At 50.1% G+C, this 26493-nt stretch overlaps 1 protein-coding gene across 1 annotated transcript in view; it reads left to right on the top strand.

The window, feature by feature from the left end:
- The first annotated feature begins 350 nt into the window (after nucleotides 1–350).
- POU2F3 (POU class 2 homeobox 3) overlaps nucleotides 351–26493 on the top strand; it is a 71255-nt gene continuing 45112 nt past the window's right edge. Inside the window, exons 1-2 of the mRNA XM_069470785.1 lie at nucleotides 351–378; nucleotides 5924–5992. Of these exons, the coding sequence (XP_069326886.1) occupies nucleotides 351–378; nucleotides 5924–5992 (97 nt within the window). The remainder of the gene's footprint in view (nucleotides 379–5923; nucleotides 5993–26493) is intronic.

The following is a 26493-nucleotide window of genomic DNA, read 5'->3' as shown; positions in this document are numbered from 1 at the left end:
CCCCGGTCCCCTCCCCAGGCCCCCAGCTCCCTGTATGCAAATCGCTGCTTTGCATGGGCCCGGGGCCAGGCGCGGGGGCCCTGCCAGGGGGCGTGGCCGGCGGCCCCCGCCCCGCGCCGCGTGCTCACCTGGGGAGTGTGGCAATCCCGGCCGCGCCGAGTGCTGCCCGGGCCGCAGCGGCGGAGCGCGCGACGGCGGCGGCGACGGCTCCGGCGACGGCTCCGGCAGCGGCTCCCGCGGCGGCGGCGGCCGGGGGCGGGAGGAAGGAGACCCTGGCTTCCCAGGGGGCCCGGCTGGGGCAGACGCGCGGGACCTGGGGGGGCGCTGGCTTTGGCCCCGCCTGGGGCAGGATGGTGAATCTGGAGCCCATGCACACAGGTGAGGGGCGGAGGGTATGAGCTCTGACAGGTGTCACTGAGCGCGGGAAGGGGCGAAGGAGAGGGACACAGTTCTGGGAGGGGAGGGGGACTTTTTCCCCAGCAGCCAGGAGAGGGCGGTGTGGATAGCGGGTCGTCCTGGGCGGGCATGGGTGTTTGGGGGACTAAAGGGATGCAGTCTCGTATAAGAAACCTCGGGAAAGAATGCGGGTGAGGGCTGGTGTGCGGGGGGAGGGATTCTAAAACCCCCGATCTGGGGGGCAGCAGTTGTGTAGGACCTGGGTGTGCGGAACTGTTGTAGTCTCTGCAGGAGATGGGTGGTTCACTCGCTCAGCCAGGGGTGTGGACCTGGGAGCGCGTAAGTGAGGAAAATACGTGTATCCACATGTTACGTGTTTGGTGTCCAGGCAAATGTGTGAAATGGAGGCGAAGTGGTCATTTATGTCAGGGGAGGGGGCTTAGCAGAAGCGGGTGGGGTGGGGCAATTGCAGAGGCACCTGGGGCAGGTGCCATGCGGTGTATTGATTAGGGCTTGTGCAAGCATGCATCCCTGTGTGTCAGAGGTGTGTCTGCCTGTCCCCATGTGTGTTGGGAGAGGTGGTGGGGCAGACCCCAGAGGTGGCATATTGTGGGGACTGAAGAATCTGCACGTGTGTTCCAGGTGTGTCTGTATGTGTGGGAGGTGTGCCCACCCACATGCTCTGTGGGTCCTGGAGGTGCAGTAGGCTCAGTGCATGGTGGGCAGGTGCTGCAGGTGCTCCCCTTCCTTCACTTCCCACCAAAGAGGCCAGAGTTCAAACAGGAGCAAGACTCTTCAGAAAGATGGACTCCAGCAGTGGGTGGAAAGTTCTTTAAGACCAAGATCAGAGACTTCCTGGGGGTTTTCCACCTCCTTGTCTACTGGAGGCTCCTGCTCTGGGGGAAGTGGGAGGAGGTGGGACTGCTGGGGCCCAGCAGGGAAGCAGCCTAAGCCCTAGGGGCCTGGAGGATGTAGCAGAGAGCAGGAGGGGATGAGTTGAGGAGGGAGGGCCAAGCCCCCATGCATTCCCATGGAGTGAGCCCCTGTGGTGCTTCTCAGAAGTCCAGGCACCTCCTCCACCCCATTGTGTGGGCAGGGGGAGATTGAGCGAAACCCCAGGTAGGGCTACTCCTGAGGGTGGGGTCTCCATCTACCTTGGGGTGGATTCCTGATTCCTTTTTCTGCATCTGCCTGCTGCCCCTCCCCAGCTGATCTCTTGAGTCTGTCTCCCCTTGAGGATGTCTGGGCCCTCGGTGGTGTCTGGTTCCCCTTCAGTGGTACGTCCAAAGGGTCTCCCAGCTTGGGACTTTCTGTGGAATCTCTCTGACTGGGTATCTGTTAGGGGGCTCTCTTTGCTGGGCCCTCTTGCTGGACTTTTTAGTTCGAGGTCATTTTTGTAGGGTCTTTCAGTGTGGGGACCTGCTGTGGGGTCTGTGAGGGAGGGTCCCTCTTCCCTCAATAGAGTGTCTCTTCATGGGCCCCTCTCTAGGGTTAGTCCAGGATGCTCTTTGCAGAAACTTGGTCTTTTTCAAGTCCTATTTCCCCCCACCACAGTAATCCTATATCCTGCTGATTCTTGATAAATAGCACTTCTCCTGTGAGTTCCCAGTCCTGGGCCCCTTCGGGACTCCTCCTCAGTTGATTTGCTGGAGCAGTTCGGGTGGGGGAAGGAGGAGGAATAGGCTCACACAAACTGGGGCGCAGGCACGCTCCCAGGCCCCCCATTCAGAGAGCTCCACTAGCACTGCGTCCCCTGAGTCAGCCCCATCTTTTTGCTCTGATAACCTGGGTGCAGGCCATGAGTCAGGTCTGCCTGGAGCCCCAGCACTTTGTACTTTATAGAGCATCGCTCAGCTCACATGGGAGCACGAAGATCTGAGCAGGTCACCAGACACGGGGGCTCCCCGGCCAAGGAGGGGCTCCTCGCTCCCAGGCTAACGACAGGCAGTGGGGCAGACGAGAGTCAGGCCAGGGAGGGAGAGAAGAGCCCAAAAAGAGCAGTAGGAAGCCAGCTGGAGGGGGGAACACCTGGTTTGCCCCAGGGTGTCTCTTTCTCTGCCCTTCTCCTCAGTCTGAGCTATTCCCCGCCAGGGTTAGGAAAGAAGGGTTGAGTCTCACAGACTGATGCCAGTCAGAGCTCAGGAATGCCATTGGTTTGGAAGGCCTGATTGTAAGAGGGAAAAGAAGAGATGAGAGAGTCCTCTCTGGGAGAGAGCTGGAGCCTTGGCTAGCTCAGAAGTGGGACTGGTGGGTCCCTTGGTAGAAGTGCTCCCATCAGCAGGTATGTGAGGGAGGACCCAAAGAGGGAGCTCCAGTCCCTTCCAGGACATGAAGATGGACACTAGGAGAGAGAGGGGTGGGGCCTCTGCTTTCCCAGAGGATCCTGGACCCCAGAGGTCCAGGACACTGTGGACACTCAGCTTGCAGCCTGGGAGAAGTGCTGCCTTGCGGGCTTTCCTCCCGGCAGTTTGCAGATGTTTAGGGAGGGCTGTTCTTGGTCATGCCAAGGCCCGAGGAGGACAAGGCCAGCTTCAGGGTGTGATGGTGCCAAGTGAGGCAGATGAAAGTCTGCATCTGGTGTCTGGGCTCTTACACAGAGCAGCTGAGCCTCCCCAGGGAAGGGAGTGATGGCACGAAGCCTACTCAGTCGCTGGCTGAGATAAGAACACAGAGAAGCCCGGCCCCACCCCATACCTCTCTCACTCACCCCTGGCAAGTGCTGTCCGACAGGTGAAGGGTTACAGCGTCTTGGGGAGTTTCGGTGTTGGCCCATTTTTAGGCTGAGACCCAAGAGCTCATCCCACCCATCAGTCTCAGCCTCCTACCCAACAGGAACAGGTTCTCAGTGTCTTAGCATCCTGTGGGACTCAGGAAGTTTTACAGGTCATCTCACCCTGCCCCTCCATGTAGGCTCAAATCCCTGTCCAATCCTAAAGTGTCACCACCGTGTTGCTCCCATAATGGGTACATCAAATGAGTAGATGCCGTGGCCCAGTGGGGGGAACTTTGGCTCTTTCAAAAGTTATTTTTAGCCATGATTGAGATTAAATTTCAAGCTAATTTAAAGAATGAATGAGATGACTTCTGGGTGTATTTAAAGGTAATGTAGGAAATGGGTGTTGAAAGAGAGTTTGGGTTCCAAGCATAAAATCACAGTTTAGCTAAAGATTTACCTTCTGAAATGTCAGGAGTTTGAAATAAGTTGACTCGGAGACTGATCGACATCCCAGCCTCACTGCCTCTTAACCTTTTCCTGTCCCCGTGAACACTTTTCCTATGGGGTCACAATTTGGAGAATGCTAATGGCTTCCCAGGGAAAGGGCAAATGACAATGGTGCTGAGACCAAAGCTATCCCTTATAATGGGGGAAGGGGTTAAAGGAGGGGCATGAGAAGGGGCAGGAGGGGACAGGGACCAGCATCTTAGCCTAAGTGTTTAATTAGTTCGTTTATCATTTGCTTCCTTTGTGCCTGGAACTGTGCCAGGCAGTGTCCTTTTAGTATTTCATTTAATCCTCACAATAACCCTGGGAAGTATGTATCATTATTCCCATTTTTTAGGTAAAACATTCACATTCAAATATGCAGCTAGGGTCCCCCAGCTAGTTAGTGATGGCACTGAGATTAAATCCTGGTTTGTCTGACGCCAAAACCCATTCTCTGAATTCCAGTGCTAGTGAAGCAGGTTAAAACCAGCAGAGGGGAGAACTTCCTCCGCTCCCTCCCGGCAGTCTCTGACTGAGGGCTCTTCTGGGCGCTGTTGGAGAATCCGCTGTGGTGCAGCGTGAGCGGAGCGGGTCTGCATTAGGCAATGCCTGGCTCCAGAGGTGGTTCTTCTTGGGTGGGATGGAGGGGAGCCCATTTCTCCACTGGAGCAGGAGGCCAGCAGCAGCAGAGGCCCTTTGCAAATGTGTGCAGGTGGCCACACTAGTTATTCGGCACATTCATGCACTGCAGACTATACAGAAAGTTTGAAACTGCAGCGGGAACGACTGAGGTTAGGCTCCAGAGATGCTCTTCTAAATGCAGTGCTCTGGGAGGGGTGGCAGGATAGAGTTGCAGGGTCTCCCCTAGAGCTCTGTGACCACGCGGTGCCGCGTGGACTGTCTGGTGAAGGCTCCACCGACCTCCAAGCATTTACAGAGGAGTCTTCCTTCCATTTGGCCGGTCTCAAAAAATCCCTCAAACCACAGTGCCTCCTAAGGTTGCTTTACACTCTCCCCTACTTCTAAGTCTTTGGACTCCCCATCTCTGTCTTGCTTGGCGCTGCAGCCACCGTGCCCTGGAGGAGTAAATCTCTGTCAGAGCCACACACATCGCTGCCCTAAAAACAATTTTTTTAAAAAAGTTTTCTCCCCTCTTTTCCTGGGGCAGAGGAGGTCCACCCGTTCCCGCATCCTGATCATCTCTACACCTCGGCGTCCAGGCTGCCAACTGCCTGATTACCTGATGCAAATTAAGACTGCCTGCTTGACTGCGATTGGCTGGGGAGCCAAGCATGCAAATTGGCTCACCAAGACTTTATCTGGTTTGAAAGAGTTAAAGTGCTGCCCCAGAGAAGGGGGGGTTTGTGAGGGGGGTCAACACAATTTGAATAAAATATTCTTCTGTCTTTAACACTTCAATCTTTGGGTGGTTTAATAAGGAGGGAAGCTGAGACAGAGTGAGTTAGTTCAAAGTTGCCTCTTTCCTTCCCTCGGCTGACCCCAGAGGAGACTTAGGGGCCTTATAGGTGGTGGCAGCTGTCTGTTAAGGGTAAATGTTTAATTTATTGAAATGAAGCAGGGCAGAGAGGGCCAGCCCAGCTGCACTTGGGGGCCGAGACTGGGGCCTGGGGTTGGGATTCTCTTTCTGCGGGGCACTGACCCCCTGCCATCCCTTTCTCACTGAGCAAGTTGAAGGAGTAGGAGAGAAGGTAAGGATCCCCAAAGGACAGGATCTCCAAGGAGGGCAACACGGGAGCTAGGGTTTGATCCCCAGCCAGGGGACTGACCTCTGAGAACCAGACAGAGCCAGGCAGGAACTGGGGAAGAAAGGTGAGAAGGGCAAGCCTTGGTTTAAGGGTCCTCTTGCCTTCCAGGACAGGGTTATTATGGGGCACAGCGCTGGGGAGGAGAGGAGGGATAATTCTTATACTAGTTTTAAAAAAAATAAATTCCCAAACCCCAAAGGAAATGAGGGTTGGGAATGGGAGGTGTCCCCCCACCCCGCCTCTTGTTAAATTTTTACCAGCTGAATCCTGGTGATAGCAGGAAGTGGCAATGAATGATGCAGAAGATGAGAGACCCTGCAGTGGCACTGGAGAAAGGGGGAAAGAAAGGCGAGGAGAGCAGGCAAGCGCAGGAGGAGGGGACATGTGCCCCCACGCTTATGAATATTCTAATGGTTGTATGTTCGGGAATCAGGAATTTGAAAGTCTGATGGTTGTTGTAATTACACATTCATCTTTGCTGTTTAGTTAAAGCCACATATGTCATAGCAAGAAAAATTGTGACCTGTTATTAAAATCAGTTGTGTTTTCCCTGCAGATATCAAGATGAGTGGGGATGTAGCAGATTCCACGGATGCTCGCAGCACTCTCGGCCAGGTGGAGCCAGGTAAGGGTCTTCTCTTCTGGAAAATGGAACAGGAAAGCAGGGATGGGAGAGAGTTGTTAGAAATTGTTGAACAATGTGGTACCTCTTCTTGCTTGGTCTTTCAGCCAATTAGACCCAAAAGCTGAGTGTTAGGAACTAAGGGAATTCCCTGGAGATGTGCGTGGGATGTGACCCTGGAAACTTCGAACAGTAAATATTGGTCTTTAGGAATAAAACCTCTGCAACTAGGCTAGGAAGGGGCCAGATCCTTAAAAACAATACCAAAAATAAAAAAGTTCAAGAGCAGCCGTGTTCCCAGCTTCCCTGGATTGATAGAGGCAGAGCCTGTCTTTAGTAGGTGGGGACCAGGGTCTTTGAGTCCCAGATATCTCAACAGTCCTCCTCAAGGAACTAACCAAAGAGGACTGTGTGCAAAGGTTCCCCTTCCAAATAAAGTGTGTGTGGGTGGTATGTAGGTTCAGAGAAGAAGGCTTGGTGCCTGGAGATGACTTTGCTTTGTAAAGAAGAGAAAGGGTTTAGAAAAGAATTGAGAAGAAAGTTTCATAGCTCTTTATTTTGACCTCTATAGTCTAAGCCTTGCTTTGAAAGCTCCATATAATTAAAAAGAACTTAAAGAAAGATGAGTATAAATTGTAACACCACCAAATAACTTTAATAGCATCCCAACTAGACCTCAATTAGTCTTTCATCTGGATCATTAGAGACATAGAAGTTAGAAGTGGAAGAGAATCGATGTCCCCCAGAGCTAAACTCTTTTTCAAGTCTTCTCGAGCAGTCTAGTTCCATTCTTTTTTTTTTTTTTTTTTTAAAGGGTGTCACTTTTTCACCCAGGCTGGAGTGTAGTGGCAAAATTATAGCTCATTGAAACCTCGAACTCCTGGGCTCAAGCAATCCTCCTGCCTCAGCCTCCCAAAGTGCTGGGTATAGGTGTGAGCCACCACCTAGTTCCATTCTTGAAGCTAAAACACTCAGGATCTTGTTCCTACAAGATAACTGGGGATCTTGGGAGGGGAGGCTTCTGCAGACTGCATTTATCACAGATTTTTCTGCTTCCGATTTAATATTGAAACAGCATCTGCTTGCACAGGTAGCAATATGCATAGTGCTACAGTCTATATTTTGCTTTGTGTGTAGAAACAGTGGACTGGCGAGAGTGTGGGCCAGTGACATGCATGTTTCACTTGATTTATTAGCTGAGTATGTTTTATTAAGGGTCTGTGAAGGGGGGCACCTGTCCTTCCCAGCTGAGCAGAAAATTTTTTTTACTTTCAAAAACCTGAGCAAGGCTTTAAAATCAGTTCAGCTGGAGAGTGATGGGCACAGTTCCCACACTGACATTCTTCCCTAGAGAAAAATCAGAGTCCAGGAGCCATGATCCAAAGAAGTTGGGTTGCCCTTTCCTGGAAGGCTGGCTGGAGCCAACTCTGTTCACCTGGGCCCTATTGCCCCAGGTGTGTGGAGACACAGCCAACAGAGTGTCCACATGGGAAGAAGATCGCACTTAACCAGTTTGCACTGGTGTTCTGTTGTTAGTTACCACAACCAAGTCAGGGCAATAGTGCTGGGTGTGAGAGTGAGCCGCATAGAACACTGAAAGGTGAGCCAGGAAAGGGGGAGAGTTCGGATCTTGGCAGGGTTAGGAAGGTGAGTGTGCAATAGACAGTCCAAGCAAATTCTGGCCTCCTGTCTGGAGACTGTGGAAGCTATGTATCAAGTAGGTTAAGGGAGAAAGGATCTAGACATAAACCTGGACCTTTGGAATCTGTCACTTACGTAGGGTTACTACTAAGTGGCCTTAGACTAGCCACTTTGCCTTCCTAGAAGGGAGGAACAGATGACCTTTGAAAAGTATAGATTTATTTATTTATTTTTAGTTTCTGAGACACAGTCTCACTCTGTTGCCCAGGCTAGAGTGCCATGGCTTCAGCCTAGCTCACAGCAACCTCAAACTCCTGGGCTTAAGCAATCCTCCTATCTCAGCCTCCCAAGTAACTGTGACTACAGGCATGCGCCACCATGCCCAGCTAATTTTTTCTATTTTTAGTTGCCCGGCTAATTTTTTTTTTTTTTTCCTACATTTAGTTTGTAGAGACTGGGGTCTCACTCTTGCTCAGGCTGGTCTTGAACTCCTGAGCTCAAGCAATCCTCCCTCTTCAGCCTCCCAGAGTGCTAGGATTATAGGCATGGGCTACCGTGCCCAGCCGAAAAGTATAGATTTAGAATCAAACGGACCTGCGATAAAATTCATAGCTCTACTGCTTACTGGCTGTGTGACCTAATTTATTCTTGTTTCTTTTGTAAAGGGGGAAATTTAATGCCCAACTTAGAGAGCAGGGTGAGAGTTACTCGAGATGATGTCTAAAGCCCTTAGCACAGTGCTTGGCACACGGCAACCGTGATCATCATTATCTCTAATGGCATCATTAGAATTCTGATTCTGTAATCGTGTGGAGTGGCCATCACCCCTGAGCACTTCTGGGCCCCAGGTGGCTAGGGAAGGCTCCACTTCACTCAGGCCAAAGGGGTCAGCCCCGGGTTGGTTTTGCACCCTTTGCCATTCAGGAAAGGATTCCATGTGGGTCCCTCTGAGCTCCAAGGAGACAGTGCTCTCTGGAATGTCCATGCTGCCTGGCTCTCCACCACCACTAGATCTTTCCCGTCTTGGGGCTCTGTGGCTGGTAGCATTGATACTTAGGTGATCCTCAAATTACTGCATGTTTTTAAGGGCAAGAAAAAAGAAGTAGCTAATTAAAGTAACCAAACTTCCTGGAAAGTCGTTCTGACTCATTTTTTACAGAGGAAAGCTTATTATGAGTCACAATGGTTACCAGCGTGGTTTAATGGCTTCCTTTGGATTTTTAAAAGACAGATTGGCCTTCCCAGCAGCTCCTGCATTAAGAGGTGGTTTGTCCCTGGGTTTTAAAGGAACTAGAAACAAAGGTGACTTAGAAAGCCCCAGCTCCCTGAGAGTCCCCTCTGTGCTGTGTAAAATCCCCATGGGGCACGGTGGGGTGGGGGGAGGGGAGGCGCTGGGAAGTGAGTTTCCCCATCCACACTCGCGGGAATGAGAAGGAGGGAGGGCGGGTCAGGCTCAGAAAGACCTCCTGGTTGCTGGAGACCTGGCTGGCAGCTCAACCGTCCCTGGTCCTGGCCAGTGAGGAAGCTACGGCACAGAGAATAAACTGCCCAAGACCTCAGCGTCCTTGTGGCAGCGCTAGGGACCAGGCAAGCCTCAGGGCCTCTGTCTGGTGCTCTTTCCACACTCCCCCTCCCAGGACTGAAGCCAAACTCTTTCTAGATGTCTGAACTACCAGCTTTTCTGTCCTTCCTACTTCCTCTCTACCTACTGTTACTTTTCCTCCACTCTTGAGGCTGATGACAATTTTTTTCGCTTCTCAATTAAGTGGCATATGAAAATACAGCCTTACCCACATTTTAAATGCCCCCTGGTCTGTAATGGACAACGCCCGCGTGCCAATGTAGCTGACCTATGACTTCTGACCACGTCGGTCACGTGGTAGCCTCCATCACAGCGGACGAACAAGAGTGCGCAGGAGGAAGGAAGGGAAGACCAGTAGAACTTATGGAGCCTCCTCCCGCAGCTTTATCTACATCACCTCATTCAATTCTTACAGTAAGCCTATGACATGGAGACATTATTGTCCCCACTTTCACTGATGAGGAAATTATGACTCAGAGTGAAAAACTAACCTGCCCCAAATCACACACCTTATAAGCAGGAATCAAACTCAGGCCTAACTGAGTCAGGTTTTTATCTTGGGTCTGCCATGAACTCCCTGCACATTATTTTGGCAAGTGTTCCCCCCATGGACCTTTATTCTTCCTCCCCATAAAGGGGAGGTTTGGACGAGATCATCTCTAGGGCTGAATTTTAAAGGATGTATGCACAGCTCTGCTTTGCAAAAGTCTCTCCATCTGTTTCCACATCCTGCAGCTTTGTGTAGGCTTCCTCAGCCCCGAGCTCACTCTCTTCCCACCCTTTCCCCGCCCCGGGCCCTCCTCAGTCCCTTTTTTCCAGTTTCCCTTTCATTCCTCTGTCCTCTAACACTTCCAGCTGTCTTGCTCTGTTTGGTCTCCCATTCTCTTCTCTGACCTCATTGGTAGCCGCACACCCAGCCTCTATGGAGGACCACTTTGTGTCAGACCCTGGGCTCAGAAAGATGAAGAAAGAGTCCCTGACCTCAGGAGCTTTCCGTTTATGTGGCAAGTCCTGGTTACATGGATAACAGTGACAACTTGTGTCTGTAAAAGCACTCTCACTTTGTGCATTTGGCCTTCACAGCCACCCCGTCAGAGTAGGTGTTATTATCCCACTTTGCAGATGAGGAAATTGAGGCTGGTGATGAGAACGTTTGCTGCTTTTCCAAAGGTCCCATATTTAGCAAATGATGGAACTAAGCCTGGGTCTTTCTAGCGACTTTCTTCCTAAGGATGGTGGCGGGAAGACTCGGGTTAACATGGAGAACTGAGGACAGAGGACACTAGAGAGTGGCAGCATTGGGGAGATGCCAAAATTAGGGAAGATGACATAGAAGGGCTGGTGACTGATCTAGTCCCAGAAGCAACGCCCTGTCTGGGGCCAAGACATGCTTGTGCAGAGAGGTCAGTGATTCTCTTAAGGTCCCAGAGAAAGAATGGGACCCTAGTGAGTCCCCAAGAAACAAGCTGAAAATTACAACTGAGGTGTGAGGTTCAGGTAGGAATAGGCAGAAGGCTTTTAGAGATAAGTGTGGTTTTCAGTTCAAATAGTAACAAAACTATTCTTTAAATGGCAGAGAGGACAGGAGAACTCTAGGAAGTACTTCTAAATGAAGTGCCTGTGTAAGCACACACCTGCACACATGCACAGACCCCTCCCTCTTTATGATTAAATGACAGAGCAGGTGTGAAAGCACTTTGAAAAGTGTGCATGACCATACGAATACAATCCATCATTAGGTTGATAATTACTGGAAACATTCAGGGGACAAGGTGAAGAGGTGCAGGACGAGTCCACTTGTTCCGGGACTTGAGCTTCCTGGCTGTAATAGGGGGAGAAGGGTGCCACCGGGCTGAGTGGTCTCTAGGGTCTGTGCCTCAGTTTATACCTGCTGCATCCCTCGCCTCCCTGGAAGAGAAGGATGAAACCACAGCCCTCCAGACATCGAGGGGGAACTGATAGGAATTCCTGAGGATATAAGATTCAGAGAAGATATCTTATCCATGCCTCTCTCTTCCTTTGGAGACATTTCCAAACCATCCCTGGAAAATGAAAGAATCTACTGTTGTTAGAGAATTTTCCTCATCTATTTTCCTTCTCTAAGAAAAGCCACCCCCAAATTTCTCTTGGCTACCTATTCTTATAGGACACTGTCCTTAGTGCCTGGAAGTTCTTTCTTATGTCTCACCTAAGACCCTCATGCTGCAGCATTAGCGCATTGCCTCTTGTTCTGGCCTTCTGAAACCTCCTCACATCCCACCTGTTTCTGCCTTCTGTGACAGGGAAATTAGAAGGCACCGATTCACCACCCAGGCTCCAAACCTTGGCTCCATGTGCTAGAGATCTCGGGAGAGTGGCTGATGGTGCCGGGAATTGCCTATCTGCCCACAGCACCCAAAGCTCCTTGGCAAATAAAGCAGCTACCACAGCAGCTTGTACCTGTCCCATGGCTTACCACTACAGGTGCCTTCTCACCTGCAGATTCCCAGAGTAGGCAGGGCAGGATCGTGCTGCTCGGATGAGCCGTGGGTAGTGAGGCCAGTCCTGCCTGATGCCATCCTCTCTTCCTCTTGGAGGTCTCTTTAAGGAAATGGCTCCCTTGGCCCCAGCTGCCGCCTTTGCAGCCCCCAAAAGAATGTGGACTCCCTTTCTGTCTGACCTAAGAGGGTACAAAAATAAGGAGCCTGGTGCAGAAGTCACCCACAAGCCATCTTTTACTGTTCAGAGTTCCCCTTAGTTTATCGGTGGTTCTTCCTTAGAGCACCGCTTCTCAACCAGTCTCGGGTGGAGGACCAGTGTCTTTATTTCATCTATCACAGACTAGTCCTGTCCTTGCCAGTACGCAGCGTGTACCCACCACGCACATTTAACGGCACCCAGTTCACAGGAAGATCCCACTGATGGAGCGCCTGGATATGCTATTAACATTTCCAAATTCTTATGCTCACTGTTTGTGCATATCTGGTCTCGAACCTTAACAAACAGCATACAGACCAGCCTTGGTTGTTGGACCTCACTTTGAGGTGTACTACCTTGGAGGAGTTTGCATCATGTATAAGAATGTCCCTTTCCTGGCTGGGCACGGTGGCTCACGCCTGTAATCCTAGCACTCTGGGAGACCAAGGTGGGAGGATCACTGGAGCCCAGGAGTTTGAGGTTGCAGTGAGCTATGATGACACCACTGCACTCTAGCCAGAGTGACAGGGTGAGACCAAAAAAAAAAAAAAAAAAAAGAAAGTCACTTTCCTTTGGCATCCTGTGAGCGATGGATACATCTGAGCCTGGGTACATCTTCTATGACCTTCTTCGCATTCCTCTCACTCCTGCTCTGGAGATGGGTGACAACGGGGGTCCCCACAGGAGAGGGAGGCGCCATCCTTTGCTGGCAGGGGTGGAACAGTCAGTCCCACACACGGTGTAGCCTGGGAGCCTGGGCACTGAGCAGTGTCCAGAGACTCAGGCTGCTGCAGCTTCCTGAGCCTCAGCCCCTCACTGAGGCACCCCAAATTGCAGGTTCCCCCACCCCCAGGCTGGGAGTAAACAATTGTGGTCTCTTGCGCCCACCCTCCTCCTCAAAAAACAATTAGGGCGATGAACACCTGATGTGGAAAAGTGCTGAACAAGTGGAAAAGGAATTTAAAAAGAAACGTGCAACCAAATTAGGATAAGTCTTAGGGGCTTGACGAGCAGCCAGAAGCCAGACAACTGAACCGCAGTTACAGTCTGTCCCGCCCCGTGGTCGCCCCAGCACACCGTGGGACAAAGGGGAGCGCACCTGCAGGCCGTCTCCCTCTCTGGTGGAGGTGGTTCTTTCCAGGCAGGCTTGGCAGGAGGGGCAGCGCGATGGCAAGTTGGCGTTTGGGGCCAGCGTTTGCTAGTGGGCCTCCAGCAGGGCTTCTCCCTGGAAGGGCTTGTCTAGGACAACCCGCCCCTCGGAACTGTCAGGGAGGAGAAGTGGAAAGGGGGTGAGGAGGACGCCCAGCTTCCCTTTCATCCCCTCTCCCCGCAGCCTTTGTTTTGGGGGAAGGCACAGAGTCAGAAGAAAGCTTTAAAAGGAAGTTGCATGAGGTCATCCGGGCTGGGGCTACATTTGCCCTCACTGGAGCCGGAGGGTCTGGCAGGACAGGATAGGGCAGGCTTCGAGTATGACCGGGGCCCTCAAAAGTGGCCAAATTTCATTTCTAGGGGCCTTAGCCACCAACATTTCAAAGTTCCCGCCTAGGATCGTCACGGACTGGTGGGCTCAGACTGGTAGGCTCGCTGGTGGGCTCTCCTGGCGTAACAGCGGGGGCCTGGGAGACTCGGGAGGGCAGGCCTTCCTGCCAAGCCAGGAGCATGGGAAACAGCTGCAGGCATCTCCTAAAAGCACCAGTGCTGTTGTTGACTCAAAAAATAATAGGTGTTCATTTGCATGGCGTTTTACATACAGGCTCCATACAGCACCTTTCATCTCCTCTCCTTCCACTGGCACCACCAAAGTCCCCCAGGTCTCCTCCCTCCTGCCACCACTTCTGGGGGCTTTGTTGTGTCCCCCAGACTCTAGGTCTTCTCTGCTACCATCTGGCCCATCCTTGGCTCACCCAGCTGGGCAAACCAGCGACTGGCCTTGCCTGGGTGTGCCCCACCCAGGTTTGTACGAGAGGCACAGGTGGGTAGCCCGGCAGGTCTGGGTCCCGATGGACACCTCAGCTGGAGACAGCTAGCCTGCGCTAGCAGGGGGCTTGCCCACCTCTCAGCTGTCCTGGCTGGGAAAAGAATGAAAAATCTAAGCCAGGGAGCCCAGAGAGGTGCAGAGAGGAGAGGAAACTGAGTGGTTGCTATGACGATGGGGTCTTGGTGCCCAATTTGCATAGGGTGATGATTTCCATACTGCAGGGTGAATTTCCATATCCCTGCCTCAAAGCCTGTTGGGGAGGGGAGGGGGAGAGGGAAGAGGTCATTTGAAATTCAAATGAGGATGATTAAGGTTTTCTCGAGGAGGGAAGCGTGGACAAAAGGGGTTAAGCCGGCTGGCAAATGTGGGCTCCAGGGCTCAAAGCTATCAAAGGGAGGCGCACAGTTGGCTGGCTCCCCACCCACTCATCTCAGAGGGCCCCTGGAGACACTCCTGCCTCACAGGAGAACCGCTGGGTCTTTATCCTCTCCTGCACCTGGGCTCAGTTTACCCCCTCGGTGTCCTGAGGATGTAGCCGAGCTCATGGGAAGGACCATTGATTGAGTGAATTCTGGTGCTACACTCAGCTGCTCAGCTCCTCTCCCTCTGGAGACTGAGGACTGGTCACATCAGGGTGTCTGTCAGTGAAATTGCACTCTCTTGTTTGGCTGAGGAAGTGTGAGGACAGACGGATTTACCACCAACCTGGGACCTGAACACAAGTCCCTTTCCCTCTTTGGGGCTGAGTTTGTGCATTAGATGAAGGGTCTGAACCTGAGGGTTTCTAAGACCACTTCCAGCTCTAAGATGCTGGCGTCTGGGAAGACACTCTAACCCTTTCTACATACCAGTTAGTATTTGCAAGGCTCTCGGGTAATGTGAATTGCTGCACCCCTAAGATTCTCTAATGTATTAAGAAGGGCTCCCCTGTTCCTCCAGCCTGCTCTGACCTTGGGGTAGTTACTTAAAGGCTCTTTGCTCAATTTCCCCATTTATAAAAGAGGGGTGCTAATAGTACCCACCTCATAGGGCTGTTGTGAGGATTAAATGAACTAACCTTTGGAAAGCACTTAGAACAGTGCCTGCCAGATAACAGTGCTATTTGCTGTTATTAGTATCAGGAGGACAAAGTGTCCACGTGGTGGGTACAGTGACCCACCAGCCATTCCAGGGAGCCTCGGTGAGGACAGTGGCCTGTTTCCCGAGCAGGATCGCCTGTGAATTCACTCGTGTTCAGCACACTGTTGCGTCCACACGTGTCCAGGACTCCCGAGTTGAAAGTGTGCTTCAGTGAGGGGCCCCACGAGCAGCTGCCAAAGCCGCGTGGACACCCCACGGGGAGGCCTCCCAGTAGACGCGTCTGTCCACCCACCGCAGGCTTCTTGTGTTGATCCTAACTCAGGTTTGTCTTCAGTTCTCAGAAAGTAGGGACATGGCAGGAAGAAGGAGAGGGAGCTGGTGGAAAGGCCCCCTCCTGCCAGGCCCCCGTGCTAAGAGATGGGACAGATTCACCAAGACTGGATGATATTTATAGTTCCAGAAAATCAAAAGTTCCTTTTTTTCCCTTAAGTTTCTGCAGCAACTCCATAGAAGGTTTCATTTGGAGATAACCCGGTGTAGTGTGGACAGCCTTTGCTGGTAGACAGATGTGGGTTTGAGTTTCTACTCAATGGTTTATTAATCAGTAACCTTGGGCAAGGTAATTAACCACTCTGAGGCTCAAGTTTCCTCATCTGTAAAATGGGGATAATAACACCTACTCATAGGGTGGTTGTGAGGATTAAATGCTGTCATGTATATAAAATATTTACTGCAAAGCTTGGTGCGTAATAAATGCTCAATAAATGTCAGCTACTAATTAATCCTTATTATTTGAAAACAGTGTTCTGCTGCCAAAATGTTTGAAAATTCTCTGATCTCGCCCTATTCTCCTATTTTATGGGGGAGGAGACAGGGGTCAGAGAAGGGGGATGATTTTCCCAAGGTCACAGCGAGAGTTCAAGACCTGTGTTTCTTGAGGAGCCCTTTCCCTGCCCCAGAAGCACGTCCTCCCTCCTTTGTTTTCGTTGTGTGTTTTTTGCTGTTTTGTTGTTTCCTTGGACAAAGCCTCCCCTCTCCCCACCAGCCTCCCCTCAGAAGTGGCCTAGCACCAGACTGCCTGCTGCTCCTGCATCTGAGGGGTCACTGTACTCTTCAACTCTCACTTTTAGGGGGCTTTATGACCTGGGTCTGGAGTCCCATGGCTCTGGGCTTCTTGGTAGTGGAGCATTCACTCCTCCACAAGGGCTTCTGCTCTGTCCTCTCCAGGCCCCTGAGCGAATGCCCCACCTGCATCCCCAGCCCCGGGAACACCAGCTCCAGCAAGGAGGGGAAGGGGCGACCCCGGCAGCATTACACCACGTGATGGAAAGGACATGGAGTCTCAACTTGGAAGGCAGCTGTGGGACATCTGAGGCGCCCCAACCCCTCTGAGCCTCAGTTAACTCACCGGTAATATCAGAGCTCTGTACTTGCAGCCCTGCAGACCCCTAGGCTGGGGAGGATCCCATAAGAAACGGACATGAAAGTGTGCTGCAAAGTAAAGGAGCAACTGCAGTGCATGTCGTTGTCAGCTGTGCATGCTGTGGCAAGCGTGCTGACCTTGGAGCCAGAACTTAGAGATCCAAATTCTTTCTTTCCTTCCAGCTCCGGCACAAGTGACCTTGGGCAATTTACCTAACCTCTCCCAGTCTCAGTTTCCTTATCTGTAAAATTGAGTTGTGAGGAATGAATGAAATGAGAGCCTGTATGTAGCAGCTTTTGAAAGTGTGAGTTGTTCTACAAATGTGAGATAGCATCTCCTGGCTAAGCTTTCTCGCCCCACACATGCCCCTCTGAGCTGCACAAAGGACATCTTTGTGCCCACGTGAGAGCCAGAGCCCAGCTGCATCTCCCCGCTGCAGGTAGCTGCTCCTGCTCTGTCTCTCCCCATCCCTCTCACCCCACTTCCCTCAGCCCTGGGATGAGGGCCAGGATAGAGTCCCCCAGTCTCTTACTGATCTTAAACCTCTCTGAACCTCTTCCCCTCACAGGGCTGGGCAGGGCTGGAGCAGTGCTGGGCTGGAATAAACTTTGAAAGAACCCCATGGGCAGTCATGGACAGAGAAAAGTCCAGGCATTAGAGCTCTGGGATTTTGTTCCTGCTTTACCATTTCTTGGCCACATGGCCTTTTGCTTGTCACTTGTCTTCTCTGGGACTCAGTTTCCTCACCTGTAAATGGTAGGGTCAGTCTCTATGGTTCTCCTCTAGCACACAAAAAGTTTTGATAGAAAAATAGCAACTGCCAGGTGCAGTGGTACGCCTGTGGTCCCAGACACTCAGGAGGCTAAGGTGGGAGGATCACTTGAGGCCAGAAGTTCAAGTCCAGCCTGGGCAACATAGCAAGCCCTCATCTCTTAAAAAAAAAAAAAAAAAAAGAAGAAGAAGAAGAAGAAAAGAAAAAAAAAAAAGAAAGAAAAATCGCAGCTGGGTGGGTGGGGTCCTTCTCTGAGGTGTGCTTAGTGGGTGCAACCAGAACAGAGCTCTTATTTAACAGAGCTTATTTAACTTCCTTTGAAGTTGGATTTTTATTGTTTTTCCAGGGTCAGGGGACTATGAGTCGAGATTTTGATGGGGAACTTGAATCTTCCCCGTTCCTTGCTGCAGTAGCCTGAGTCCCTGGACTCTTTTTCTGGAAACTGGTGCCATCTGCCCAGGGTGCTCCTTCCACTTAGCCCCTGACCAAGCTGCCCACTTTTGCCCCTGTGGTGGAGACTGCAGCATCAGTGTGTGGCCAACAGGAGGTGAAAGGGCAATGCATAGAGAATCCCATCTATAGCTCAGACTGCGAAGAAATTATATTGTATTTCCCAAGAAATTAGGAGACCTTAGTGAGGAGCCTTTCCTTTGTCAAAGAACAACATGAAGAATTGCAGTGGGAAGCAGGGAAGATGCTGGGCTTCTCTTTAACAGAGGGTGCAGCACAGCTCTCTGTCCTCTGGGGCATGGCCCCAGGCTCCTGGTACCTGTGGGAAGGGACTGGAGAGTAGGCTTTGGGGTTCAGCTCCATGACCATGCATGTGGAAGAAAGTCATCAGGACACTCAATAGGCCATGTCACAAGGAAGCCCTGAAGTTGGTCTTGTTGACTCTCCCCTGGGGTAGAGAAGTAGAAGCTTTAAATCATGAAAGTCCCCAAATCCATAGACCGTCAGAGGTAGAGGGTACTTGAGAAAGCACCCAGTCGTGGGGTAGCAAGTGGGTGTCTTCAGGAGAGTTAATTCTGATCTCCAGTAGTGGTCACCAAGCCCTGAGTTTTAACGGAAAGGAAAAGGGTGCCGTGATCCATTGGTGATGTCTGCCCTGGACTTGGCAGCATCCTTGCATCTGTGGTCCACACCCTGACCCCCAGCTAGGGGAGATCCAGGACTCAGACCTCCCAGCTCCTAAACCAGTGCTTTTCCCAGGGTCCCTCATGGGTCCACCTGGGTCCCATTCTTCAGGTGGCTTCAGGGTTGTCCTCAGGGTTTCCTCCAGGGCATTTCCTCACTCCTAAGAAAGAAATGACAGGAATGGGCACAGAAACTTTCTGTTTTACGTATTTGAAGAAAATGAAGGCTACGGAAATGAAGCCACTTGCCCAGAGTGCAGTGTAGCACAGCCTTTGAAGTGACCGTAGAGAGCCTAGGTATTCTCTGGACAGAACTCTGAGCATGAGGCCACACTCCCTAGTTCTTGGAGGAATCTCAAGTACCAAAAGAGGTAGGCATAGTGCCCGGGGGGTCCTGGAAAAACACGTTTATGACGGGTTTAAGTGACCACACAGGAAGTCTCTGGGTCTGCTCTGGTGGCTGGCCGCTCACGAGCGTTTCCAGGGTCCTGGTACCTTCGTGACTGCTCTCCCAGGAAGTACCAGCAAGTTGCCAAGTGGTCATAAAGTGTCAATGGAAGTCTTACTGGGTTATACTGGAAAGCAGAGCTGGTGAGGAGAGAACAGTCCAGAAGTGGGAGAGGCTCAGCGCCACAGCCGAGCGCTCTCTGCGTTGTTTACCAGGCAGAAGTGAAGAGTCCTGCTGGAACAGCTCTCGTTGGTTCCACCTCCCTCACCCAGAGAATTGCTCCCCAGGCAAACTCACATCCCAGGGCTGCCAAAGCTATGTAAATCAGCCAGGCCTGCGAGGCTGGGCTGTGGGCCCAGCTCAGAGGTGAGAAAGCAGGCGGCCCTCCCAGGGGGCCAACGCCCAGCTCCTGGGGTTTGGTGACCACAGGGTGCCGAGGGGAGAAGAGGTTGAAATGGAGGCTGCTTTTGACACTGGGCACCTCCTGCACAGCGATCCTTGGACTTTCTCCTCGGGACTGTGTTGGGTATTGTGGCCATCCTGATCTAAAGGGATTGTATCAGAATCCTGGGGCTCCTCCAAAATTCAGTGTGACTTTTAGTCTTTTTTGATGGCTTAATCCAAATTCTACAGACTGGGATGCTGTCTTCATAATTAACCCAAATCCCTCCAACTGCAGCTCTGCTTCTTGCTGGGAGATCTTTGGCGGAGGTGAACAGTCCTGAGTACCGTGTGGGACCAGGGAAATGCCAGAGTTGGGGAGCTAAGTTGGGCCTTGCCTTTTGCAGGTTTAAGAGATGCCAAGAATGGAGTCATGCTGGAGTGGGAAGAACACACTACCTTAGGGTTGGAGACGTGGGTATTTTGTCTCCCCCAGGGGTCATTTCCTATACACACCCATACTTTAAAAGCTCTGTCGCTTTGTATAATCACCTACCCTTGTTGAGACTCAAGTTTCTCACCTGTAAAATGGGGTGAATAATAATACCTCATCTTCCCAAAGGCTGAGAACTTGCCTGAATGATCATCTAAGGTCCCTTCCAGCCCTGTGAGCCAGGGGTCCAAGGTGTTTGTGCCCTCTCCTGCTTTCTTGCCACATAAGTCTCACGATCCAGAGATTTCTAGGGCGTCTATGAGAACCAAAAGAGGCCTGGAGAGATCCCAGCTGGTGGCCCTTCCAGCTTGGCATGGATCTCACTCATTTGCCCCAAGACCTCCAGATAGGGGATTTTGATGCATCCTTCGTGAGCCCTTTCTGCCCTGCCCCTCCCTTCTGTGTACTTAATCTTTTATTTGTGTGCAGAACAAACAAGGCAGAGGGAAATGGTGGGCAGAGGGCGCTGGTCCTCCCTGTGCCTCTCTTTGACCAGACTTTGGGAGGGGAAGAAAAAGCGCTGGTGCATTTCAATCAACTGCATTGAATCTTAAAACTTTGGCGGCTGGGGATGGTGCGGGATGGCAGCAAGAATTTTAGAGGTCACTTGAGATTCCCCCTCTGATGCTATCAAATTGCCCCATCAATTCCAAACCCCCTCTGTAAGAGCCCCGAAATAAGCAGCCTCTGCTGGAGCGTTCCCAGGGATGGGGAGCTCTGTCGACACGAAACTGCAGGTTTCACTGCAGGACAATTCCAATGTTTACAGACTTCTTCCTTATACTGCGATGAAGCCTGCTTCCACCAGGCACCCTTGTTCCGCTCTTTGGAGTTGCAGGCCAAGCCTTCTCTACTTCTATGCCAGAATTTGGGGCGGAAGGAAGAGTCCATTGACGTTTATTTCAGTACTGCCTGTGCACAGGGCATAGTGCCAGGGGCTTTCAAATGTTCCCTCATGAATCTTTTAAACTTTTACTTTGAAAAATTTCAGACGTACAGAAAATAGAAAAAACACTTGAATGAAACAGCCACGTCTACCCACGGAGAGCCATGTAATGATCTAATCGTTAACATTTTGCCACATTTGCTTCATTCATTTTTCTGAAGTATTTTATTTGATTTATAACTTTATTTTTTAAATAACTTTTTATTATGGGCACACACAACAGTGGAAACTGATACAATGAGCCTCCATGTACTTGTCACCTGCTCTCAGCAACCATCAAATTTCTGTCATTCTTGTTGCTGGAATATTGCCTTGTGAATCGTAGACATTGTATTAACATTATAACATTTCAGATGGATACACATGGGTGTATGCATCTCTAGAACATAAGGACATTTTCCTTCTGGAGCACAATATCATTATCACACTTAACAAAACGAATCTCGTTTAATACTCATGGCAATGTTGATGGTAAAGTATCTTAAAATATGCACATGAATTTTTAATTGCCTTCTGTATGGACTATGATTTTTTTCTATTCTTGGTTCCAGTTTGAGGTTGGTTATTGGTATCGCTGAAGAAAGTCTTTATCAGGCTTTACATTGTAGCAGATGGTCTTAAAAGTGGGGCATATCTGTGCAATTTGACTACTTTAGCTGATTAATATGAAGTAGAAAAACAGATTTGCATTTTTATATTATTTGTCAAAATAGAATTCCCTAATAAAAACAAATCTTTGGTTTACTTTTTTAAAAAATTTTTATCGTGGTAAAAAATGCATGACATAAGATTTTCCATCTTAACCATTTCTAAGCATACAGTTCTGCCTCACCTATCTTTGATTTCTATAGCTGACTTCTTAACCTAAATGCAAGGCTTTACATTTATTCCTGTTACATTTGGTTTTGTTGGTTTTGGCCGCCTATGAGAGTCTACCAGAACATTTCTAATCCTGACTCTGTCATCTACTTGTATGTATTGCTTTCTGCTCTCTGCTTTGAATCACTTCCAAATTAGATCAGCATCTATCCTATTTATTAGCCTAAGCTGTTGATTAAACTCTAAAAGCATAATTAGTTTTTTCTGTGTCAGACACTTGATGCAGTGGATTTATTGGAAAAACTGTGTGAGTTCAGTTTTGAGAAATCCGAGTTCCTGTCCTGGTTCAGGTTCTCTGAGACTCTGTAACTTCAGAAAGCTGTTTTCCCCTCTGAGGTTGGACTTTAGTGTTAGACTCTGAAAATAATGCTCCTGGCCATATGTGCTCTGTCCTGTTCTGTTTTTTCTGCAAGTGGCAGCTGTCTTCCAAAGAGGGAGCCAGAGCTTGGAAATAAAATGTGTTCAGGTTTCTGCAGAGGGTGATGTGTGTGGTTTCTTAGTTCTGAATAGGTTAGTTTTTGTAGCAATTTCTCAGTGATTTGGACCAGTTAAACACATATTCAGCATCTACTATGTGCCAGACACTGTTTTTTTTTATTTTTATTTTTTGAGACAAGGTCTTGCTCTGTTGCCCAGGCTAGAGTATAGTGGTGTCATCATAGCTCACAGCAACCTCAAACTCCTGGGTTCAAGTGATCCTCCTGCCTCAGCCTCCCAAGTAGCTGGGACTACAGGTGTGTGCACCACACCTGGCTAATTTTTTCAATTTTTTGTAGACAGAGTCTTGCTATGTTGTTCAGGCTAGTCTTAACTCCTGGCCTCAGGTGATCCTCCCACCTTGGACTCCCAAAGTGCTAGGATTGTGAGCCATTGCACCTGGCCCCAGACACTGTTTCAGACACTTGGGTTACAAAGATGAATAAGATATAATAACGCTGGCCTCTGGGAGCTCACAATATCGTAAGGGAAATAGACAAACCACTGATCCTAAAAAACATGATATGTGCTATCAGAGATATAAATAAGAGATGAGGAAACACAGAGGAGGAAATCCTTTATTTTGCCTTGGCTGAACTTCACGGAGGATATGACAGTTGAGTTGGGTCTTGAAGGATGAGTATATATTTTCTAGGTAGAGAAGGGACAGAGAAGAGCATCCAGTTAGAGAGAACAGCGTACGCAAAGGCTCTAGCACAGGACCAGGCTCTACCTTTTGGGAAATGGACTAGGATGCCTGGAAGTCAGCTTTGCAGTTGCACAGAGCTTCCCAGTTTAAAAAGTATGGTAGCAGCTTTATCTCACTCAATTCTCACTGTATTCCTTGGAAGAGAATGAAGTGGAATTATGATCTTTTTTTTACCATTGAGAAGCCTGAGGCTTCAGGAGGTCCCTGCGTTGACCACAGTCACATAGCTTGGGAGCGATGGAGCTCAGGCTTGAATCCCAGTCCTCTGATTTCAAGTCTAGGACTCTTTCCAAGTATGCCCTACTGCTCCTCTACATGACATCTTAAAGCGGTAGAACAGAATCCTCTGGTGACCACGGACCAGTATTTAACACAATATGGTCATCACGTCTCTTCCTGTCTCCGGGAAAGAGGAGCACTGTCCTCACGGTTTCCAGGTGAATGAATTTAAGCGTTGTGGGAAATCTGAGCACTGGGGCAGCAGCGAACCCCAGGGAGCCCCAGCACAGCCTGCAGCTCCCAGGTGCTAGCTCCCAGGCCTTCCTGTAGGCTGGCTGGGGAGGGGTGCCCGGTGGAACAAGTCCAGGGGACCATGGGAGAGAAGCAGGCACAAGCGCTGAGGGGAAATCGCCTCAGCCAGATCTGGAGGGAGAATCAGCGGTGTCATCAGATAACATAATGCCACTATTAGACTGCATCGCCACATCTCAACCCAGACCCCCAGATGCTCTTCAGGGCTGGGAGCCAGGAGGGAAGCTGCGTGTCCTGAGAACACTCCTAGCTGCTTTGTAGTGGAACTAGAACGAGATAGGAATAGCTCAGGAAACTCAGTCCTTACTAAGTGCCATGGGCCGAGCTACACTCTACTCTCTGCTCTCCGGAGCATCAGGGGCCGGTCTCCTGGCAGGCCCTGGCAGGCCCTGGCTGGCCCCAGCACGTCCAGGCCTTCAGTAAGCCTGGGGAACGAGGAAAGGTAGACACTGATACTGGCGCAGGTCAGAACGAATTCCATGAGACGGGGAAACTCCATCGCCAGGCTCCAAGCGTAGCAGGTGCGTCCCCCTGCAGAGGGGGCCTCCTGAGAAGGGCTGCAGAAAAACTGGGCAAAAGAAATTGTTGATTTTCTTGGCTGATGGTTTCAAAATTAATCTCCAAATTGTGCTTGCTCACCTTTTTCATTGTGTGGATATCATAAATGACATCATAATGGCATTCACAGAAATCAGAAGTGAAGACATTTCTCAATGGTCCACAAACCTGATGACCTCTTCCAAGTCAAACTGACTTTTTTGGCCTCCCAATGTTTTTCTTACTTTCTGTGTCTCATTCACATATGTATCACATTATCACCTCCTCCTGGAAGCACCTTCTCCTCTCACCTTCCAGGACTCCTGCCTGCCCGGTCTCCCTCCCACTCGAGCGCCCGCTCTTTCTCAGCCTCACTTGCCGGCTCCTCCACATCGTCCCCACTGTGACCTTTTTCTTCTTCATTTGGATTCCATTCCTTTGTAACCTGAGTCCTGGGGCTTTAAATATCACCTGTAAGCTGACAGCTACCCAATTTATACCTCCCGACCTCACCGTTCTCCTGAGTCCAAACTCATGTCCCCACTTCCACTGGGATATCTAATCGCCATCTCAAACTTAACATGTCCCAAACATCTTGATTTTCTCCCGCCAGCCTGCTCCTCCCCGAGTCAGCTCCGTCTCAGTGGATGGCACAACCACACACGCCATCGAGGAAGCCCAAGCCGCAGGGATCTTCCTTGATTCCTCTTCCCTGTGCCCCCCACGTCCCTCCATCAGCCAGTCCCGTCAGCTATACTTTCAGTGATCCCGAATCTGGTCCTTCTCACTGCTTCCCTGGCCACCACTCCATCCAGTCCACTGTCCTCTCACCTGGGCCATTGCCACAGCACCTTGGTTGGTCTCCCTTCCTGCTCTCTTACCCCCACAGGTTTAAAGACTTTAGTCAGACCGTGTTTCTCCTCTGCTCAAAACCCTCAGATCGCTCCCATCTTCCTCGGAGTGAAAGCCGTGGTTGTCACCATGACTGGATCACCAGATCCCACATCCTCTTACCACCCTCCGGTCACTCACTCAGCCTGACCTCATCACTGCCCCTCTGCAGGCTAGCCTGTTCTTGTCTCCGGACCCAATCCATCCATCTGGAATGGTCTTCCCCAGACCTTGGAAAGGTTGGGTCCTCGCTTTGTTCAGTGGAAACCTCACGTCCCCTGAGTGATCTTTCCAGAACACCTTGCTCGTGAACAGCCTCGGACACTCCCGTCCTCCTACCGTGTCTCACTGTTCTCTAAGTAATTATCTCTAAATGCAATTAAGTTACATAGTTGATCACTTATTCCTTTTATATCTTCTCAACTAAAAATGAAGGTCCATGAGGCCAGAGACTCCCTGTCTTCTCCAATTTTGCATCCCCAGTGCCTGGATCAGTGCCTGGCACATGGAATGTGCTTAATAAACACTTGTTGAATTAATGGATTTTCTCTTTTGTCAAGTCTTGAGAATTACTCTTTGTTGGTCCAACTTCACAATGTCACAAATGGATTTTTTTTAAAGGATAAAAGTAATTTTACCTTTTAGTCTACCCCTGTAAGCACAAGTATTGAAGTATGTGGGCCCTTCCCTCACAGGTTTTATATGTCATCTCAGCTAATTTCAAAATCAGGCTTCTACTCAGAGATCACTTTGTGTCTCACTGTGGTCCTCTCTGGCGGGATCCCGTAGCTCTTCATCGTCTGCGCTCATCCTGCTGGGCCACTTGCTCTCAGAGATGCTGCACGACCCTATAGGAAAGGGCTGTGTCTCCCTCCCATTGTTTAGAACAGAGAAGAAGAAAAAGGGTTAAAGATTCAGAGGGTTCTCTTAGACCCCATTCATTCATCTCTCAGGCATTTCTTGAGCCTCTGATCCGTGTTGGCAACTGTGGTCATTTTGTGGCCATTGAGGACACAAGAATGGATGTCACTGTCCAGTTCTCAAGGAATTCAGACTAGTAGGAGAGAGAAACTCAGTTGGCCAATGAGTGCCATGTGACCAGTAGAGAGAGCTCGCAGATTCCAGAGAGGAGAGGGACTGACTTTGTGCAAGAGAGCAGCGCATGGAGGCATGGTATTGTAACCGGTGTGGCGTGTTTTGATATGAGTGTGTATTCTGAGTGGCTGGAGCTCGGGGAACCTGGGAGGGAGTAAGGTAGGATCATGAGCAGCATAAAATAAAGCAGGAAAGGTAGGCAGAAAATAGGACACATGGGGAATTACATGTGGTGCTAAGGAATTTGGACTTTATTCCAAAGCTATTAGGAGAGTTCCGAATTTGTTTACTCACTCATTTATACATTTAGCTGATAGATTTTGAGCTTCTACTATATGCGAAGCACAATGCTAGGCTCTGAGTATACAGTGTTTAATAAATAATCATTGTCCTTGCTATTATAGAGACAGTAATCCGTGGGATTCAAAGGAAGGTTGTGTGGCAGCTACTGCCCTGGAGAGCTATATGAATAGGAAACTTTATCATAGCAAAGAGTGGAAATGATTCCACCAGCAATAGGTATATATTTAAGCAAATCATGGAATACTCATATAATAGAATATTATGTAGCCATTAAAAATGACGTTTATATGGCCGGGTGCAGTGGCTCACGTCTGTAATCCTAGCACTCTGGGAGGCCAAGGTGGGAGGATTGCTTGAGGCCAGGAGTTCAAGACCAGCTTGAGCAAGAATGAGACCCTCTGTCTACTGAAAATAGGAAAATTAGCTAGGCGTGGTGGCATATGCCTGTAGTCCTGGCTACTTGGGAGGCTAAGGTAGGAGGATCACTTGAGCCCAGGAATTTGAGGTTGCTGTGAGCTATGATCATGCC

The sequence above is a fragment of the Eulemur rufifrons genome, chromosome 6 (genome assembly GCF_041146395.1).
Source record: "Eulemur rufifrons isolate Redbay chromosome 6, OSU_ERuf_1, whole genome shotgun sequence".
Classification (NCBI taxonomy): domain Eukaryota; kingdom Metazoa; phylum Chordata; class Mammalia; order Primates; family Lemuridae; genus Eulemur; species Eulemur rufifrons.
Note: the sequence above shows the minus strand (reverse complement) of the source record. Positions and strands in the feature narration are given on the sequence as shown.